The sequence below is a fragment of the Apostichopus japonicus genome, chromosome 6 (genome assembly GCF_037975245.1).
Source record: "Apostichopus japonicus isolate 1M-3 chromosome 6, ASM3797524v1, whole genome shotgun sequence".
Classification (NCBI taxonomy): Eukaryota; Metazoa; Echinodermata; class Holothuroidea; order Aspidochirotida; family Stichopodidae; genus Apostichopus; species Apostichopus japonicus.
Genome location: NC_092566.1, coordinates 7,269,702 through 7,290,971, shown reverse-complemented (window position 1 = coordinate 7,290,971; position 21,270 = coordinate 7,269,702). Strand labels below are relative to the sequence as shown.

General features: G+C 40.2%; 1 protein-coding gene across 1 annotated transcript in view; it reads right to left on the bottom strand.

The window, feature by feature from the left end:
* Positions 1–3,604: 3,604 nt before the first annotated feature.
* LOC139968836 (uncharacterized) overlaps positions 3,605–21,270 on the bottom strand; it is a 31,313-nt gene continuing 13,647 nt past the window's right edge. The window contains exons 8-18 of the mRNA XM_071973339.1: positions 20,592–20,841; positions 19,303–19,467; positions 17,949–18,235; positions 17,376–17,580; positions 14,494–15,770; positions 12,240–12,731; positions 11,011–11,173; positions 9,875–10,575; positions 6,791–7,901; positions 5,607–5,819; positions 3,605–4,867 (exon numbers count right to left, since the gene is read on the bottom strand). Coding sequence (XP_071829440.1) covers positions 4,743–4,867; positions 5,607–5,819; positions 6,791–7,901; positions 9,875–10,575; positions 11,011–11,173; positions 12,240–12,731; positions 14,494–15,770; positions 17,376–17,580; positions 17,949–18,235; positions 19,303–19,467; positions 20,592–20,841 — 4,989 coding nt within the window. The 3' untranslated portion in view covers positions 3,605–4,742. The remainder of the gene's footprint in view (positions 4,868–5,606; positions 5,820–6,790; positions 7,902–9,874; positions 10,576–11,010; positions 11,174–12,239; positions 12,732–14,493; positions 15,771–17,375; positions 17,581–17,948; positions 18,236–19,302; positions 19,468–20,591; positions 20,842–21,270) is intronic.

Below are 21,270 nucleotides of genomic sequence, written 5' to 3'. Positions count from 1 at the left end.
TAATGTAGCTGTTCTATATGTCTTAAATTCTTAGGAGTGTTTTGGGAGTGTTGTGGTTGTGTGATATGGGTTGTTATAGTGTTGAGGAGTGTTAGCTCAGTTGTTAACACCGGTGCCTTTCAATCATAAGGTCCCGAATTCGAGTCACTCCAAAGATTAATGTATGTCGTCCAGATACAGAGTTGTTGACAATTGACAATTCATAATCATTAACGTTAAATATGAATGTAAGAGACTGACTTCGGTCAGCTTGCGGCTAATTTGATAAGCCAATGATGGCTTCTTCGCGAGGATCTAAAATACATACATAAATTCATACATATAGGACATAATCAGTGGTATCATAGTGTCTAAGCTTCTCAAATGAAAACAGTTTCATGTAAATTACTCTTTAATATATGTCTCTATCTGCTCCTACCAAATCCCTAATAACTTCTCTCACCTAGCTGTTTGGGTTTCCTTTTTATATTTGCTTCTATCCACTCATGCGGGAAGCCTGTAACAATTTCGGGAGGGACGGCGGGGTGGGGGGAGGGGGGCACCCCTCTAAATATACATTGAAACAGAAGTTGCAGTCTCTATAAGTCTTCAATATCCAAAGACTATCAAAAGATTATTTGTCATTAAGTAAACAAGACAACTATGCAGTAAACACACATCATATGTCACTGATCAAAGTTTGCTCGTAATCGAAACAGGAAGAATGTTCATACTGAAGCCACTGGTTATCTACTAATGTAGTTTTAGGGGTATCAAGTACTGTAGATATTCAGTCAGTTGAATAATAATTCATGCTAAAACTGTTTCAAGTATACGTACTGTGCAAATATGCTTTCTTCATAGAACAATCCTTCATAGAACAATTGGTTATGGGCTAAACAATTTCATGTTTAAAATTCATACAGTACACTTTATTCATGAACTTTGCACTGAACAACACTATTAAATTGTCAGCATTGGCAACCCAGGCTTTATTACGTTAAAGTCTCTCGATAGAAACATGGTCCAGTGACCTGCAAGATTGCCCAGTTCTGTGGGTACATTAGTCAGCAATCAGATAAGGGTAAGGTGATCAGACATAGCTGGATTTAATGTACCATCCCCAGATAAAAAATGTCCTCTGTAATGTCTGAGGAATTTATTAACTTTATGTCATGGGCTCTCCCTATTTCAAGAAAGTCTGTAATTTCAATTTTACCTTTTTGGCCTCCCATTCATATAGACTGCTTGTACCTATAGGCTGTGATTATTTACAACTAGCCTACATATTAAAGTTCACTCACAACTCCCAGATAAATGAACACCAGAACATTGACTAATTTCCCAGCATCTATTTCATATATAAAGCACCATGTGTTGCACTAAGTGAAATGTAACTAGGTTACCTTGCAGTTACCTACAAGTATTTTTTATCACACATTTTTTGGCTTCAAAGAATAAATTTTTGTTCACTCATGTTCCCTAGATTAGGAGTCCCATTTTCTTTGCTCGTTACTATCATTTGCTATTTGATCGACTTTTCTGTTCCATTCAAACAAGAATTGTAACGCAATTATGAAAAATGTAAATGCATAACAACTTCACAGATTGACCTTTGTTCAGCCATACTACCACGAAACACGATCATAATCAGTCACACTCATACTAGAAATAGTTCTTTGGTAACTACAAATTAAACTTGGCCAAACGACCCTAACCTAGGCTTATAGTTATAACTTGAAGGACCTAACTATTAGACATTAGCTACGTCTGCCAACTATCTGTCCTAACTTTGAGGAAGGTTAGGGGTAAATCCTAGCAGTTTAAGAACGTTAACTTGCAGCAATACCAATACCCTCGTCGATAAGGCAGTGAAAACACTCACAATCGGTTACCCTAGGTTGTTGATCAAACGCGATCCAATGTAGATAATCTTGCTCTTGCGTTGCCACTCGATAGTACAAAATTTAATAAAGACTACCACGTGGCATGGGAATCGAGTAGGCTACAGTACGTCGGGACAAGACGAGCATGTTCCGCTAATCGGTTCTATGATGTTCATTTCAAATATTTTTCAAGCTTGTCTTGGCTGTCTGGATCAAGTTAAATTTCTTTGGTTTTCACAGCAGCAAAAACCAAAGTATGACATAGAAATGGTCATATGCTTGATATTTATTTATTACCGCTCCATGAGTTTACCGTTTCATTTGGAATGAATAAGTTTTATAATACGGTTATTAAGCCTGCCCCTCGAAAAATATGTGGCATTCGAGGCAACGTGGCGCTCTTACACATCTGACACGGATTATGTTTACTGTACTAGAAGTTGCACTTGCAACCAAACCTATGATAATCAGATTCGTTGATGTTTTAACTAGAACTTCCTATTGTTTTAACATGTAAAACCCGCCGCGGACTTCCGCTGACCGAACTCGACTGTCGTTACTCGAAAACTGCCCAGTCTTAACAAAATGTAAGCAATCACGGGAAGGTATCTGCTGACAGCCCTAAGTTCACATTTCGTAATATATGAAAGACTTATGAAAGACCAGTGAACGTATCTTCATTTCAAGTCATTTTTAGAATGATAGGGGAAATTTGATCATCTGTGCAACAAACGTTACAAGTTTCGGCAATTATCTAAGGCCTAAACTAAACGTTCCATCACCCTCTAACAATTATCAGTATGTGAGGCCTACATGATAATTTAACAACATTGCAAATGGGAAAAAAATTGTCGATCCAAATTTTGAAGCACAGAGAAGATACGTCATTGATATCAAACTAGAATATATGAAAGATTTTTCCTGTGATATATGCCACATAAAAAAAAAACCTTTTGTGCTGTCGGAAGACTACCTAATAACTTTGGTATTGCCGCCTATAGCTTATTGCAGTTGACCCAATTGTCTGCATTCCAGGTTAAAAGAATCCAAAAACTTTGATTTACGAACCTCCCATGTTCAAATGCTACTGAAAAACAACCAGTGTATTCGATGACCGGCTATTTAAGTGGTATGTAACGGCTCTGTGATATTGTAAAGTTCTGTTTTCTATCATTATTCTTGTGCTATTTCACCAATGAGATATTACAATGCTTTGAATCACCTTCAATCCACCTAAAATTGAAACCATGTAGGTAAATTGCCATAACAGATGACAGACGTGTCACGTCTAAAATACGCTGCCTGGAGCACTATCATCCTTGAACCTTCTTGAGTGGATGTACATTACAAATATGGTGCAGTATCTAGCAGAGCCATACATATATATATATATATATATATAATACAAGCATATGTAATCCGTTCTTTGCTTCTTAATCCGCTTCCTGTATAGTCATGGTTTATTTGGTTTTAATTCCATCATTGCAACTTACACTTATCTAGCGTCATACTTCCATTGTGTCACATTTTGTACTTCTCATTCGACTGCCAAGTATTGCTGACGAAGGTCCCAGGGGGACCGAAAATTCCCATATATTTTCTAAAACTTACTCCTTATTTGTCAATTATGAGTCATATCTTATTTCTCTGGTTTTCTCTAATAATATATATATATATATATATATATTTATATATATATACACATGCAACGTAGACAAGAAAAACAATGGGACACCTGATCAATTTATATTCTGAATATATATTTATTCAAATTAGTACTGTTACTCACTTTTAGTTCGTGTGCAGACAATCTCAAAGACATAAACATGATGCTACCAAGGTTGCCTACATACGTTATAATAAAAGCAGTCGAGAAAGCACTGAAAATATCAACCATCCCAGACATCCCAATATATAACAAATATATACATATATATTTAAAAAAAATATTCCGCAGCAATTAAAATCATAAAAAAATAAGTTTCTTGTCATTTTAGTGGTTTACAAAACCAAATATGTCAAAGATCATATCTTGCATAATGGAAAGAGCAATGTTACATAAAAATTGATTAAAGACATGATCACCGAGGAAAATCGTTCAGTTAAGAATGTGAATTCATGTTAGAAAAAAGACAAAAGTAAAAAACCAACAATAACACTGATTGCTGACACTTAGGAGCAATGAAAAGCTGCCAGAATTGCAAAAATTTGACATTAAAACCATTGAGACTTTGAATACCGAGCAAATTGTACCAATTAATTATGTATAAAAGAAAGTTTATTTTGAATTATACATGTTACGACAGCAAAACGGTATCGTAATTGTGTTTTTGCTATGGATCATTATGCTAGCATTGCATCATTGTGTTTTCTTATATGATGTTTCAAATTAATTTCTTTCTCCTCACAACATCCTCACCCCAAAAATATCAGAAAGAATCATGCCGTTGGAACTCTGTAGTCGTACCATATCTGAGGTAAAATGTACAATAAAAGTCTTAAAAAAAGCAAAAAAACAAGAAAAGTGTTTTGATTGGACTAAAATGACAAATTCATTTCATTTTTTTATTCATAGGAAGTTTTTTTATCTTTCCATAAACCATGATAAAACTTTCTGTACAAACAATGGAAAAAACAAAAATAAGGGGCACTTCTTATGTCTAAAGGGGCAGTTTTGAGTTTTTTACAAAACTTTGTTTCTCCTGCCCACAATTACTTCAGACTAGTGGAGTAAATTTATTTCTCCAGCAGGTGATAGTTTGGCTCATCAACAGTAAACAACACAATGTCAACCTTAAAAATAATCATATTAAAATCATCATAATCAAAAAGAAGTAATCAAAACTCCACTTTGGGACTTTCCCCTCAGTTTCATAATTACATTGGGCTCTCATCTTCTTTGCCACCGACTGCAAATTCCTGCATCTTTTTCTCCTGTTTCCATTTGTCGAGCGGAGGGCTGTCGTATGGTGACTCATAAACAGAAACTGGATTTGTAAAACCTGCGACCGAAATAGGGAAAAGGACCGAACATGTAGTAAAACTTGCCATGGAGATTTGAACAAACTTTTGTAGATGAAATTCTAAGACAATTGGGAATAGAGTTGATCAAGATATGTAGCAATGATGCAATTTAGATAAAAGTTTCAAGGTGGTGGCTGCTGAGAGGGGGCAGAAAGACACAATTTTTTGAAGATGGCTACTGCTTAAACACAAGCCAAAATTTCAGACCGTTTTTTGGTTGGTGGTGGTGAGAACCCATTTTGGGGGGATATTGCAGATGTATGGGCTCTCTCCGCCCCTACAGACCATTATACATACATATTAGATACTAATATAGCGCTGCTAGTATATTGAGATCGTAACGCTTTGACAACTTAGCCTTGGTCATTGGTGACTTGTAACACCAAAGTGTTCCCATTAAATCAATCTCTCTTGGGGCACCACAGTGCACCACAACCACGTGTCCCCCGAGGTACTCCCCATAGGGTGCAGCCACAACCGGCGCACGCAACTATATTTACAAGTTACCTCGCAAGTCCCCATTTATACACCTGGGTGAAGAGAGGCAATCGAGGTAAAGTGCCTTGCTCAAGGACATACTATAACACAATGATCTGGCCAGGGCTCGAACCTGTAATCCTTAGATGACCAGTCCACTTCCTTAACCACTTGAACACAATGCCCTCCATGTCACTGGAATGGAGCCATTCTTTTTACAAAGTCTGTCGATGATCTTACCGTCAGTCCCGTCTGCGACGCTACTCGCATCTGTGAAGCCCGTTGCATCGAATGGTTCTTCATCTTTGAAAAGCCCTCTCACGATTATTGGTAAGATGGTGAGGAGTATGATGTACCCTTGGAGGATCCCAAGGAAACCCGTCACCAGCACGTAGACGCGGGCAGTCAGCAAAAACCCGCAGATGGTCCAGGCTACACCCAGAATGACGGACACTGTATAGAGTCGTGAACAAATAATTATTAATGTATTCAATTTTCTAGAGGAACAAAAATTTGCTTTCATAAAAGAAAAAGACACATCGAAGAAAAAAGAAAAAAAAGAAGGTTCAAAGCTTGTTTTTTTTTCAGTTGGATTTGATTTGTCCGTACTTGAAATATGATATGCCTTGGTTGTGATCTTGACATGAGGACTTGACCGGGTCAGTCAGGGGGGCGGATGCGTCCTCTGACGGGCTCAAATGGACTGCTGGTGCCCTTTTCAGCTTTACCACTTTTTACTTATTCGCGATTATTGACTTTTTAATTGGGCTCTCATCTACCTATTGAAATTTGTCACATCATCTGCAAATTAGCAAGGGTGATTTCCAGCCATCTAGGGAGTATCTTTACTCAAACATTTTCTGTAAACTCCGCAGCAACCTGCGGTGGCCCTCCGCTTAGATAGTGTCGAAAGTGCCCCTACAGACCATTCTTGCCACCCTGACCAATACGCCTAGCTTCTCCACTGGACCGGGTCAAGAAATAATTTAAAGCAAGCATATAACCACATGTCAATGGAGGGTTAAAATTGGATGTGTAAAACCCATACAGCAATCGATCTGTCAGCTATGAAGATCATTTGAGTTTTGTATTTGGCTTTCAGATATGTGACTCCCACATTAACTATACTCTGCGTGCAGTAACACTGAGTTTACCCAGAGAAATTCTGTTTATAAAGTATTACAGCAAAGTATTAATTTGCTGCAATAAGGAGACTGAGCACACACACAGCAATGAAATGTTCATATTTACAGCCTTTTTCTCTTTTTTTCCCCTTTTTTTTCCCTGTTAAACTTGACCATTTGCAGTTCTCTCACATTTTGTTTTTATCCTCGTGTGCATCACATGGGAGGGATCTCTCTAAATGAAAATCAAAAACAAAAGAGATAAAAAGAAGGGTAAAAAATCCTTAGTATACTACTTACAGATGCAGCAGATGATGGTGCTACTGAGCTCGAATGTAAAGTAGACCCTGCTCCGTCGTAATGCCAACGTCGATACAGCAGTGCTGCCAATCATGAGCAAGTAAATGAAAATGAAGGAGATTGGGAAGTTTCTGTCGATGAATACGCAATGTAACCACCGATTTTCTCCATCTTCGGGCGATTCGTCGACGGAGGGGGGTTCGTAGAGTAGCCACTGTAAGAGGATGATGCACTCCATCGGGAAGACGCACAGAAATGCAATCATTTGGCTCCTGTTGTCGATATACTTTGCTCCTAGGCCCGAGATTCTCTGTTCCTTCTTCAGGATCCTGAAGTACCTCCCTGACATGAGGAAGATGCAGACGAAAGCCAGGGAGAAGGATGTCCCCGGCACGATCCTCCTTAGGGCGCAGACTGCCGGGTGGACTTCCAGACGGAATAAGATGGTCTGCGAGAACATCAGCAGCAACGAAACCAGGAGAGTGTAGACGAGGAACGACGATTGAAACTGAGCGTAGTTGGTGTCCGAGTTTAAGACGTAGACCCCTAACACCAAGAGAGTAAAGAGGACACCCAAACCACTAAGGATCAGAGCGAGAATAAACCATGGATCTTCTGGCTCTTGCTTCTGGCTCTGCTGGCCAGCACCGGCTGAGTCTGGCTTCTGGCTCTGCTGGCCAGCATCGGTTGAGTCTGTCGCAAGGCTCTGCTGGCCAGCACCGGCTGAGTCTGTCGCAGGGCTCTGATGGCCAGCATCAGTTGAGTCTGTCGCAAGGCTCTGCTGGCCAGCACCGGCTGAGTCTGTCGCAGGGCTCTGATGGTCAGCATCGGTTGAGTCTGTCGCAAGGCTCTGCTGGCCAGCATCGGTTGAGACTGCCGCAAGGCTCTGCTGGCCAGCATCGGTTGAGTCTGTTGCAAGGCTCTGCTGGCTAGCATCGGTTGAGTCTGTTGCAAGGCTCTGCTGGCTAGCATCGGTTGTTTGGTCACTGGTCGGATTGGTCGTAGTGCTTTTTGCTGGGCAAGGTGATTTGATCATCCCGAGGTTACCATCTTCATCAAAGAATTGAGGCATGCCTATCAAAGATGGAGGCATACCATCCAAGTCTGCTATCTATAAATGAGTAAGAAAATATATATAAATATATATAAAAAATATATTTATATATATTTGTATTTAAATATTTGTAAATATATATAGATATATATGTGAACGTGCCAATTAGCTACAAAGAGGAGGCATAGAATTTTTTGGTGGTTTGATTTCTTCTAATTGCAGTTTTCACGGAACCTTGATATAAGGATAAAAAAATAACCCTGACTGTGAAGGTCCTTACATTTCTTGATATTCTCGGATACAAAATCACTCTTGAATAGATAGGTAATGAAGTTTAAAAATGAGTATATGAGAAGACAAAGCAATAAAGAGGGCAGAATTTACATATAGAAATAGGCTAAAGGTTATGAAGGTACTGTAACACTAAGAATATGGAAACACTGTTAACAGACACTGTCACATATATTTATATATATTTACACACTCATTATGATAGACTATATTTAGTATATATATTAATACATTAGTAAGAGAGGAGAAATGGAAACGTCAAAAATGGAGTTGTTGGTGTAAGGAGTAGGGTTGGGTGGTGCACGCCCCTTCCGAAATCCTCAATCCGTCACTGGCTACCCTGTGTATATAATAGGGGATCAGCGCTGTAGTTATGTCACAGTTCCTCTTTCTCTTCCCGGTGTCTCGGCGATTTTCTTCTACTCCCTCTTTTTCTCCTTTTTCTCTCTTTCTTCTTTTTCTTTATCCTTCCTTCCTCTCCTTCCTCCCCTCTTTTTTCCCCCTCATTTTTCCCCTTTTTCTTCTCTCTTTTTTTTCTCTCCTCATTTTCTTACTCCGGGGGCACGCACCCCCAATGCCACCCCCCTGGATAGGCGCCTGTATATAAAAAGGTAACGATAAAAATACTGCCTCTAAAGTCTCTCGACAGTTTACCATTATTCACTAAACCACTAATTGAGTGCACGATATTCATATTCATGCTATTCACGTTATTAATGCACGGTCCCATGGATACACTACAAACTATATGTTCCTGGACAAAAAACAAGAGTCTTGCAACCATTTAGTAGCCAGGTTTGTGTGTCAATGCATATGTCTAGGGAAAAACTGTGCTGGGGCACTCACAATATGCCCTTATTTCGATTACAGGTGCCCATTTCTATTTATAATGGAAAGAACCCAGTTTCAATTTTTTTGTAATTAATATGGCCCTTTCGTTCTTGAAACAGGGCCCTTTTGTTCTTGAAACAGGGCCCTTTTGTCTGACAAAGGTAAATAATAAGCAGATGACTTTTGTTAAGGAATGTCAAACAAAATTGCAGTTAATAAGTGCAGATTTTGTCCAAACCCATTCAAATAGAGGTGCAATGCAAAAAAAGGATCCACTGCTCAATGGAAGTTTGGAGGTTACTTGGTGCCTGCCCCCCTCCCCCCGCACCCCTTTTAAACAAAAGTCATATATCCCACGAAGACTTCCATCAAGTTTGTGCCTGACCAGATTAAATCCCTCTTTGGCAGTCAAGTCTACATGGTGGTTAAGTTGCAAACGTCCTGCATATTATGCTTTTCCATATTGTTTCCCCAAAATAGCAGAAATTTGTACAAAATCTAAAAAACCTGTCATTTGAAAATCCACCCTTTAGTAAGACTGTCGTTCAATTTATCGCCAATGGCCACTTTTCAAGGTTATTGGTCTGGAACATGAGGCTGTGTGTTACGTAATCACTTCGCCAAGCTAAGCAAAGGGAACCAGCATGGAAAAGTCACTTTTGCAGCTCAAATTTCCCCTGATCTACTGCGAGAGCCTAAATATAATGCTTGAGGCACATAAACTGTTATAGCACTGATGGTATTAAAGGGAGCATTTTCAAATGTTAATGGTACACATGCCCATAGCTCTTTTCTGGTACATTAAAATCCCTTCCCCCCCCATCCTCCGCCTGCCCGATTCACATTCACTCTTGCCCCCAACCCCCGAAAGAATTAAAGAAAATTATCCGTGAACATAATGAACTTACCTTGACTGGACTATTCCCTGAAGGTGACTGGATGTTCCAGACAGAAATGGTAAGGAGTTGCTGTCCATTTTGGAATATTACTTGTTCTCCGTTCTCATTGGTGAGGCTCACATCCACTGCGGCGAGCCGGAAGTCTTCGACATCTGTTACCAGGAAATCTGGACAGAGTCCTCTGATACCCGAGCCACATTTCTCCTGCTGAATGCTATGGATGCTGGTTGCGAGGGCAAACACACCATCCATGATCCGTCTGGCATTCACGACGTCCTCTCCACTGACGCTGCCCAGACGGTCCGAGTCCATGCAGTCTTGGCTGTACTCTGTGACTTCTCCAGCATTGCACTGAAGCTGGTGGCTGAGGTACTCCTGTCGCCAAGGGTTGTCCGATGCCTTCGTGGGACTTAAGTCCTGCAGGAAACGTTCAAAGTTTGAAGCTCTCTGAGAGAACGACAAGACTAACGAGCCGACGATAGCTTCCGAAGGTTGGATGGCATCGGCCGTGGCGACACCAGCGAAAACAAATGTCTTATGAGGGGCCTGAGCTGTCTTGGTAATCAAGTTTATGACTCGAGCTGATGCAAACATCACCACCACTCTGGTATCGCCAACGGAGGAAATGACTTGGCTGAGACTGTCGGTGGTAAATGTCGATGTGGTATCCAAACATAAGTCGCTCGACGATTCGAGGAAAGCATTGTACACTACATAACCAAGAATGAAAGAAAGAATAGAGAAGTGAAAATAAGCAGCGAAAAAGCAATGGACGCCTTTCAGTCTCAGAGCAAAATCAAACTTTGATAGTTTCAAGATGTCGACTTGATAATTTCACAACCCACGATCATTACAAATTATGCATATTTCTTTTGTTCCTGAGATTCAGATAGTTTGGATAATATCAATTAAAATAGTACTTGCAGTTATCGTTACTGCAGGCTGTTCACTTTGTTAAGTACTGTTATTTGTTGATATTGTTGTTTCTCTGTTGTTGTTTATAGGTATTTGCTATTATCACTGTTTTTGCTACCTTACTAATTAGCCTTGTTACAATTATTATAGATAAATACTTTTTTTTGTGGTAATTTCTGTGATTTGTACTGTTATGATTCTTGAGAAACAGCTATATATAATTCACTCACGGAGCATTTGTGATTCATCCCCAGAATCTGCCACCACTGAAACAGCTGACCAGTTAAAATACTTGAGTACATCTAGGACTGCCTGGACGACTGAGTCTATGGTAGGCGTGGTCTTGATGAGATAATCAGCATCCTCAAGATTGGAGCTAAAACTGTAAGAAACCTGAAAGATAAGGGAGAATCAAAGAAAAACAATAACCAGATCATAAAATAAAACAATATTTTTATCATATTACTTCTGGATGAGAGACCTAAGCTATCAAGCCAATAGATTGTACCAGCTGGCCGATGCCACACTTGCAACTTTTACAACAGTCGACTGTATCCAGTCCCCCCCCCCCGATGGACTCAAATGGACTGCTGGCGCCCTTTTCAGCTTTTTACCACTTTTTACTTATTCGCGATTATTGACTTTTTTATTGGGCTCTATCTACCTGTTGACATTTGTCACATTTTGTTGGCGATGAAACCTATTTATTCTTCGTTTATCTGCAAATTAGCAAGGCCCGGAAAGGGTCACTTCCGGCAATCTAGGGAGAATCTTTACTCAAAACATTTCTGTACGCTCCGCGCCGACCTGTGGTGGGGCTCCGCTAAGATAGTGTCGAAAGCGCCCCTACAGACCATTGTCGCCCCCCTGACCAATACCCCTAGCTCCGCCACTGACTGTATCGCTATGGAAGAATGTATGGTCCACAAAATCTGTTGTCTAATTTTTCTGTGGTCTGTTTATAATAGTGTATTCTGGGTCTACATCATTCAAATTATGATGAAACATCAACATTTTCTTCTATTGTTTTTAATTCTCTGCTGGTCCTTTGTATATTGACAGTTGAAAATGCACCCTATAATACCACTGCCAGAACAGTTTACCTGCCTCTGACATTTGCATAGGCTCTCACGGTAGGTCGGGGGAAATTTGAGCTGAGGAGCACACTTTTCCGCGCTCGTTTCCTTTGCTAGGCTTGGCGAATTGAATGCATAATTCACAGGCTAATGTTCCAGACAAGTTTGTAACCTTGAAAGGTGAAGAAGTGGCCAGTGGCGAAAAAATGAACGGCAGTCTTACTTAAGGGCGGATTTTCAGATGAGAGAGCTTTAAGTTTCAGTTTCCTTTCCACCGAACCCACAAGAGAAAAATCTCCCGTAAAAAATGTCTTAAGTTTTTCACGAATAAGTACATCTTGTGGATCGAAAAAATGATACACTGACACTACATTAATACTAACGTGGGGTTGCTTATACTGCTGAGCAACATGGTAACTCAGCTCTGTGACCGACGGTGTGGCTCCACCGATGAGTCCACCGTTAAACTGCCAATTCGTTCTGTTAGAGAACACCCCGGTGCCACCGTAAAAGGACGCAATCTCCCTGATACTTCTCACACCGCTTTGACAACTGTCGAATATCTTTGCTCCCAGTTGTAACCCTGGTAAGATCGAACCGTCTGCGTTAATCACGTCGATGGCGAACATGAACGCCTCCACGTCTAAGACGCCCGAATTTTTCAACGAGGAGCAGTCGCCGACATGGTCGCCAGCATTGTGGACCTCGGCTAGACCGGCTATCTGGATGACACCGTCCAAAGATACAAACGCTACCTCTGGGGGCGCACATTCGGAACATCTACCCAAGCAATCGCTGCTGGTGTCCATCCCTTCTCTTGCGAGGGATGCTTCCTCCAAGTTAAGGGTCAGGCTGCCACTATCCCAAGAACCAATCTGTACATAAAAGGTGCAGAGAGGAACAACATAGAAGAGTCATTTTGATTACACCATAATCCAAAGAAGCACTCCTTTTATTTTTATGAAATTTTTTAGGAAAAAAATTTCACCTTCACCCTTCGACATTGGAATTGAGGGCACATTATTTCGTATGTACAAGCCCGACTGGAAATATCTTAAACAATCCTTTTGTACATATTCGTCTGTACAAGCCCTACTGGAAATATCTAAAAAAGAATTTTAATTTGGCAATTAATTTTGCAGACATTCTCGTCTGCCACTAACTTTAAAGTTGATTATGTCACAAAAAGCTGATTTAACCTTAGCTTAAACTACAACACTTTCTGGGATGCATTTTGAAACTGTTTGAACCACCGGTTTCAAACAATTATATTGTAGATAGGAACGAGACGTGAGTGCTACATTTTTTCCCAGTCATGGTTTGAAAATGAAGTTAATCCTGGAGACCTCTTATAATGACCCCATTGTAGCACACAGGGACACCTGCATTTGAAAAGGGCAGTGGGAGGGGCGAAATGTTCGGTTGGCAGACTCTTGTGTAGTCCTTTCTGAGCAGCACGCTCGGGCAGTGTGGGGTGCAGGTGTGGGTCCGGAAGCTCTTGCAATTAAGCACTTTTGTGGGACAGTTTCTGGCCTTTCTGGAGCCAAGTACTCATATCTTGTGGTTAACCTCATAAACTTTCAGTTCAAGTCTTTGGAGGAAAGGAACTTCTTGCCACCGTAAATGTTGGGTACTTTTTGCCCACTGTACTAGGAACTCAATTGAAGGGCGGGGTGGGGGGGGGGGAGCCAATGGCCTCCATGTTGCAGGCGGCCTTGGTAGCACATTGGAACTGTGAGAATATTAATATTCTACGGAGGAAACTTAGATCTGCAATTAAATGTTGAACTATCTTATGCTGTTAAATTAAATGTCCTCACCTTGTCCCCCTTCCTGCCCCCAGTCCCCCCCCCCCCGAAAAAAAAACCTGAATGATATTGATATTACATCATCTTGTCCCTAATATTCACATAGTCAAATTAAAAAGGATTTTCCAGAGAGCATGAAGGTGCATGCCATAACAAAACTGCTCAACATTTTTCTGCATTCTTAGTTGAAAACTCATAGCATTTGTATTGTAAAAGATATGATTTTGACTTGTTATTGTGATATTTTGTAAATATGCATCTATGGCAAGATTGAATGATGCAATCATGGCATACCACCTGAATATGTCTTTATTCTTGTCCATAACACTTCATTGCTTGTCCACAGAGGAAAAAATTGCTTCTAAAGTAAAGTAACAATTTGATGAGATATTTTTTAACGGCACAGAACAATGAACAACAGCTAACAACTGACTGGGTAATTATTAAACACAGGAACAGAGAAAATAAATTTTGAGCAAAATAGCAAAGAATATTGACAGCTATTCAAGAAAACATGCTCAATGTATCAGGTTTTTTTCGGATAATCATAAATCTACAAGAAGAAGCTTTAGAAGAATACAATGCCCTGGTGACATCACAGACCACCAACTGTGATTCACTCTCTGGAGATTAACATTATTAAAGCTGATCAAAATCGGCTTAATTCAATCAATCATATGATCTCAAGTTAGGGACAAGATATTGAAGATGGGGGTTTTAAACTAACTTTGCAGCGTTTTTTTTTGTCAAATATAAAATTTATTGTCTGCCTCCCGAATATCCCATCATATGAAGAAATAAAAAATGAAAAAAAAATTACTGGACAAACCTTTCCATATGCCAATAAGTCATTTTTTGGCTGCAAATTTAAGATGTCGTATTTTCCAATGGCATCACCATTCTCGTCAAATTTAAAAGGGGTTTCTGGATCTTGGGCGCTCGGAAAACTCACACTTTGAAGAATCTCATGCAATGCTTGTGGCTGGTTCTCAAGATCCCTGCAGATGTGGTGGTTGGTTACATTTGGACAGAGTTCCTTCAAAGCCTTGTCCAAACCGTGTGCAAATGCATAAACTGCATTGATGACACTAGTAACCTGGGGATTATCCACAGATGAGCTAGGAAGGCTATCAAAGAAGCCACAGTACACGCCATATACAATTGGCTGTCCATACAAATCGCACTCTTTGTAATCCTGGAAGAAGCGCCTAAACCAAGGATTTCTAAAATTTGAGTATGGGGACAGTCCTGTGGTATAGTTCCAGAATGGTATGATCGGCTCGCTCCTGAAACGCACAGTGATGGCCCCACGGGCCGTCCTCCCGGCATTTGCAATGATGAAGTTGCTACTTCCCCAGGTGTCAGAGCCTACCCACTGGATGTCCGTGACGTTTCGACGTTCGGCTGCCTCCAGGACCGATCGTGTGTCCACGTCGGATGTGAAGAGAACGACCACTCTGCTGCTGGGGTTACTCTGAAGAGTGGCGACTAGGTTGTCAAACCTGCTCTCATTGAAAGTTCTGTCGATTCCCAGAGTCATAGCCACGCATATACCAGACCCCTTCATACTCTCCTGAAACACACTGGTCAAATCGTTACCGTAGATATTATCCGAGAATACCACAGAGACGTACCTCCAACCGAATTCGGAGAGGACATCGACAAAGACCACGGCTTGGTCCAGATCGGACGGTACCGTCCTTAGGAAGAAAGGATACTTGGAGCCGTCGCTGAACTGGGTAGCGGTGGCAGCGTAACTGATCTGGTTGATACCTCGAGCAGTGAGGACAGAACTTAGGGCGTCCGTGGTGTCGCTGGTCGCGCCACCTACCACGCCGGAAATGCTGATTTGGTTGATAGCATAGGCGGTACGGTAATCCACCGTGCCAGTAACTAGATTTCCTACTTCCTTCAAGACTCTTTCTGGACTTCCGCACGAATCAAAAGCAATCCCGGAGAGTTTCAGTTGCGGGAGGATCTCCTCTCGTAGATTGATGTCATCTATGGCAAACAGAAATGCCTCGACTAACGGGATATTCTCTAGGACCAATTGATCTGAACATTGAAGCAGGCTGTCTGACGATGGCTCTGACAGCTCAAAGAACCCTGTAAAAACCAAAGTTAAGATACCCTGCTGAGAAAACTCATCAACACTCAAAAAGGTTAACGAATGGGGGGTTAGGAGCAAAGAGGTAGTAAGTACTGTCTGTAACTTCAGGAATCCTAGAAACCACTCCACCAAGTTTCATATCAAAGGCCTATATACCATGTATGATATCTGGAATTTATATTTATAAGGAATTTATATGATCGAACTCCACTGGCTCCCGATACGTGAACGAATCAACTACAAACTACTTCTGATGGTGTTCAAATGTATGCACAATGTAGGACCAAGCTACCTCACTAACTTGTTGCAGCTCCGACCATCATCCACACGCTCACTTCGCTCTAATTCATTGCTGATGTTACTCATCCTTAGAGTCAAAACACAGACTTACGGCCTGAGAAAGTTCGCATCCAGTGCACCGTGCCTGTGGATCTTACTTCCAGAACATGTAAAAATGTGCAATACTGTGAACAGTTTCAAATCAGCTCTCAAAAACGTATCTTTTCACCAAAACATATATGTTATAATTGTTATTATTATGTTAGGCGCTACGAGAATTATTTCAAAGTTTGATTGGCGCTATATAAAAACTATGTATTATTATTATTATTATTATATTGTATTTCCATAAATCGGCTTATACACCATGTCTCATATCTTGGGTTCATGTACAGCCACGTTTTTGAACCTGCAGTTTTCATGCCATATACTTCATATCTGGGTTTTTTTTGGGGGGGGGGGGTAAATATTTCATATCTTGTGCAATCATCATTTTCTTTCCAAGACTATTGCTTCATAATTTTTTTTTTTTTTTGCTCTTTTAATATGAATTTGAATTTTGCACTGACTTATTTTGCCTTTCGACTATCTAATGCCTTTTTACCTTTATATATCTGAATCTTCAACATTCAGTTATTGTTTATTTTCTTGACTGGTATGTTTTTATTGTAAAGCACCTTAAAGCCAGTTTTTATTGACTAAGGTGCTATATAAATTAATTAATTAATTAATTCATTCATTCATTCATTCATTCATTCCGTCCGTCCGTCCGTCCGTCTAGCAATCAATATCAATCAATCAATCAATATAGAAATAATGCAGGGGACATTATTCCTATGTACCAGCCCTGACTGGAAATATCTAATACAAAAGCTTAGAATTTTGGCACTTACATTTGCAGAACATTTGTCTCACAAAATATTATGACATTCTCGTCTGCCACTAATTTAAACTTGAATTATGTTGCTTAAAGCTGTTTTTATCCTTAGTGTAAACTACAGTGCTTCTAGGATGCTTTTGAAACTGTTTGTACTTCCGATTTCAAACAACAATTTATTGTATAGGAATGAGACATGCGTGCTACCTTCTTGGAGAGCATAACTTTTCCCCAAATGAATGAATGAATGAATGGAATGAATGAATCAATGGAATTAATTAATGAGTCAATGGGAAGAATTAATGAATCAATGAAATGAGTCAATCAATCAATCAATGGAATGAATGAATGAATCGATGGAATGAATGAATCAATGAATGGATGAATCAAATCAATCAATCAATTGAATGAATGAATGAATGAATGAATGAATAGACTAACTTACCTCCAATCCATACATCACCAGAACCATCCTGATGTGATTCTGCCACCATATCAGTGTCAGGCCTTCTGCATGACTTCTCACAGCTCTCAGTTTGGCATTGAAAGACTCTCTCTGCATCATCAGTAATCTCTTGACCATCCGCGTCATAAACCTTAAACGACTGGTCAGCAACTGGCGTTACCAGAAAGTTTTCTAGGGTTCCAATCTTTTAGAAAACAATATCAACGAAGAAAAAGTAAGAAAACAAAAGTTATGCGAACAGGAGAGACAAGGCTGGCCAGTATACACTAATTAATGGCTTAATTGATACTTTAAACACTTCAAGTCCATAGCCAAACTTAGGTTTCCATAAACTGTATGGTAAGGAGCCAAACTGCATTAGCCAACAACAACAACAAAAAACAGGGATTCCAATCCACTGATTTGGTTGCTTGCTGTGTTTTCAAACCTTTTGGCATTTTCTTTGTATGTCCCGATATCTGGAACAGTAAGCAGAAAAATAGTGGGGTTTTTGGGGGGGGGTGGAAGGGGGTTCGCAGCGATGGTTTTGGTACTATCATATGGTTTACTGACCTGGACCAATTGGCCTTCCTGCACATTCATCACATTGTAAGAATAATCCAAGCCCAGTTGATAATCAAAAGTGACTCGGCGTTCATCGTTGATGCTGGTAAAGTCTATTACGTCCCGCAGGGTCTCAATAAAAGTGTCACCGTCGACCGTGAGCAGTTCAGGACAGACTTTCTGGTTAGCATTGCCGCAGTATTGGATTTGTAAAGTGTGGAGAGTATTCGCCATTGCATATGTAGCATCGATGACTTGAGGTATCACCTCATCATTCTGTTGCGATCTTTCTTGGCCTGTTGAACAGAAAAAGACGGGAACGCAAGAAAGTGACAACTGAATCACAATGTAGAAAGAGGACCCCCTATATGCTCCTTTTTTTTTAGCTTGAAATCTGGTACCATATTCATGTAGTTACGGGCCCTTCAAAATCAGTTCTTCCCACAAAGGCGAGGGTGAAAATCAGCTGTCAAATAAAGGCTCTTTCCCCGGGCCGCTAGAAATGGTCCCCCTTTTCTTCCCGATATTGATAAAATCTCACTGTATTACATCTTCCTATTACTCGGGTCATTTGCAGTAGTTTAATGACAACATAGCAGTTTATAAACAATGCTCTCTTAATGCTTTTCAAGCAGTAACAAAGGTATGTAAAAAACACCTCAATGCACATGGGAAATCACATCACCTACAGTATGACAACTGATAAGATTAAACCAGGATTGTCCAACCTACGGCCCGCGGGCCACAGTCCGGCCCGCCGCAGGGTTGCGTCCGGCCCACCAGAGATGATCTACGGTGCCAAATTTTAGTGAGCAGATTTATTGATAACAATTTGAAGCTATATAATCAATCATTCGAACCTTCTGGGTCCAAAAACTGCATACAGGTCAGTTTGTGTGACACTCTCTCAGCGGAGGGGGGGGGGCTGAACTTTATTCATCTGTTTTATCAGGAAGGAAAATAAGTCAGTGCGCTCCGCGCGCAGTGCTCACATTTTGTTGCCTTGGGCTTCGGGCAAAAAATCGAGCGAAGGGTTCATGCAGCCCCCTCCTTCATCATAATCATTCCATGTGGCCCTCCTCTGCAAAACATTGGAAAACCCCGGATTAAACCATACCACACTGCTAACGATCAAGTTGTTTTACAACATACATGTAATAAATACCATTAGCATATATATATATATATATATATATATATATATATATACCAGGTTCAAATCCCGGTGGAGGCTGGAAGTTTTTTCACTGTTCTTGATTTTCCAACTCATTACGATTTTCAAATATATATATATATATACAGTTTGAACTTGCTTGGAACTCGCCAACTGTTTGATGATAAAGTAAAGCTAATAAAAACATACCAGTGCATGTGTTAGATCCAGAGGAGGCTATATTGCACTTAAATGTCTCCGTCCAGTAGTCATTAAACCATGGATTACGAGTGTTGTTTGGGAATTGTACCCTGTTTTGCAAGTGCTCCTCGAAATTTTTGTAATTTCGATCTGGTGACTGGAGTATTAAAGCACCTGTTCGTACCAAAGAAAACAAAATAATTATATAAAGCATATTTGGATTCCAGTTGCAAAGAGGAGTAGCAATAAAAAAAAAAACTGATTCTAAAATGGACTAAAAGAAGGCTATAATACAGCTCATAAGTAGGGCATGATAGAGGGTATCTGTGTTACACCTCCCCCACTCCCTTCCCCGAAATATGGTAGAAATTAAATCAAGTGATACTGCCTCATGTCCGAATTCAGAAAGCAGTTCACTGCATCTCTCACAATATTTTTCATCAGTGATCTTGAATCATGCAAGATAATTTACAGAGGGTCTCCAGGAAACGACTTCTCCAAGCAAGACTGAACAGTGGGCATTATCTTTCCATTCCCAGTACATACAGACTCCACTGTTCGGTTTCAAGATTTTGTAGGGAAGATACTTGACCATTCCATCTCTGTATTCAGTCAAACTTTTATGAAAAATGTTTGACCATATCCGTCCCTATGTTTGTATAGAAGGCTTTTAGACAGGATTGTCCAGTTTTTGTTAGGTCTCACCCATACTGATATGTCTATTTTTTATTTATTATGTCTATAAGAGAGTAACACTGCTGATTTCAAAGCTTTAGTTTTTATGAATACTTCTAATAATTGCTTCAACTGACAGCACAGTGGGAAAGTGGGAGACTCGTTAGCTGTGCTGGTGATATATCTCGCTGGGACCATCACCAGCGTTACCATGATGGTTCGAGCCTGCCTATAGAAAAAAACAGTACTCCTCAAAATCAATCGAGCATTAATAATTTGTTACTTAATAGCTTGAACTACCCCAAGTACTGCCATTAGGATTCATCCTTGAGCACACCTAAATATCTGACCAGCCACCATATGATTGTAAACGCAAGTGCTCTAATGGCTACCACTACTTTCCTGTGTAAGCACAAGTTTTGCTTGACCACTGAAATAGTACACTGTGCATGTGTTAAATCATGAATTTGTGCAGGGGAGCATTCAGTAGGGCTAGCATGATACCAACTCAGGTAGATATACAATCTCCCGTTTTTTGTCCAAAAAACAAGGGACTCTGGAGGCCGGGAATTTGCTATAGGCAGGGAATATTGTAATGGTGTAGCCTTCCCTCAATTACTTACCTCTAGTTATGCTTAGGCCGCTGATATCTTCATTGGTTAGTTTCCAAGACGGCCCGGCTAAAATCAAGTACGGCTCTGGAAATGTTCTGCTTTCCATTCGGGTTAAGACTTTGAGGATAACATCGGAGGGGGCGTGTATGAATACGGCTCTAGCGTCTGGTTTCTTGGTCAAGTCATCAAACAATTCATTCCACTCCTCATCGCTATCGGTCTGAGGAATTTTAATGCTCTGTGCAAGGCAGACATTGGTCTAGATAACAGGGTGGTGAAGATCAAGAAAGAAAGAACCCACTCTGAATTTATCTGCTCTCTGCCAAACTTTGTACGATGATATACAAAATATACACAAAACAGAATTAATCTGCTCCTTTGTCACAAATGATGAAATAGGTAAGAACAATACATGTTGTATTTTCTGTTTGGGCCAAAGAGAACATACCACAACATGCGTCAAATATCAACAAAGAAACACTTGAATGAAATAACATTCATTTAATGTAAAGAATGACAAATCCCTCACTTTTTAGTTATGACGTGTGTATCAGGCTTCTAAAGGATAACAGGGTACATTTCGTATTTGGTATGTAGGTTAGATAGAAGTGGTTTAGGATTGTTGTTGGTATTGGTCAAAGGTCATTTGAGGTCAGCATATGGTCAAAGTCTGAAAGCATTGTACACA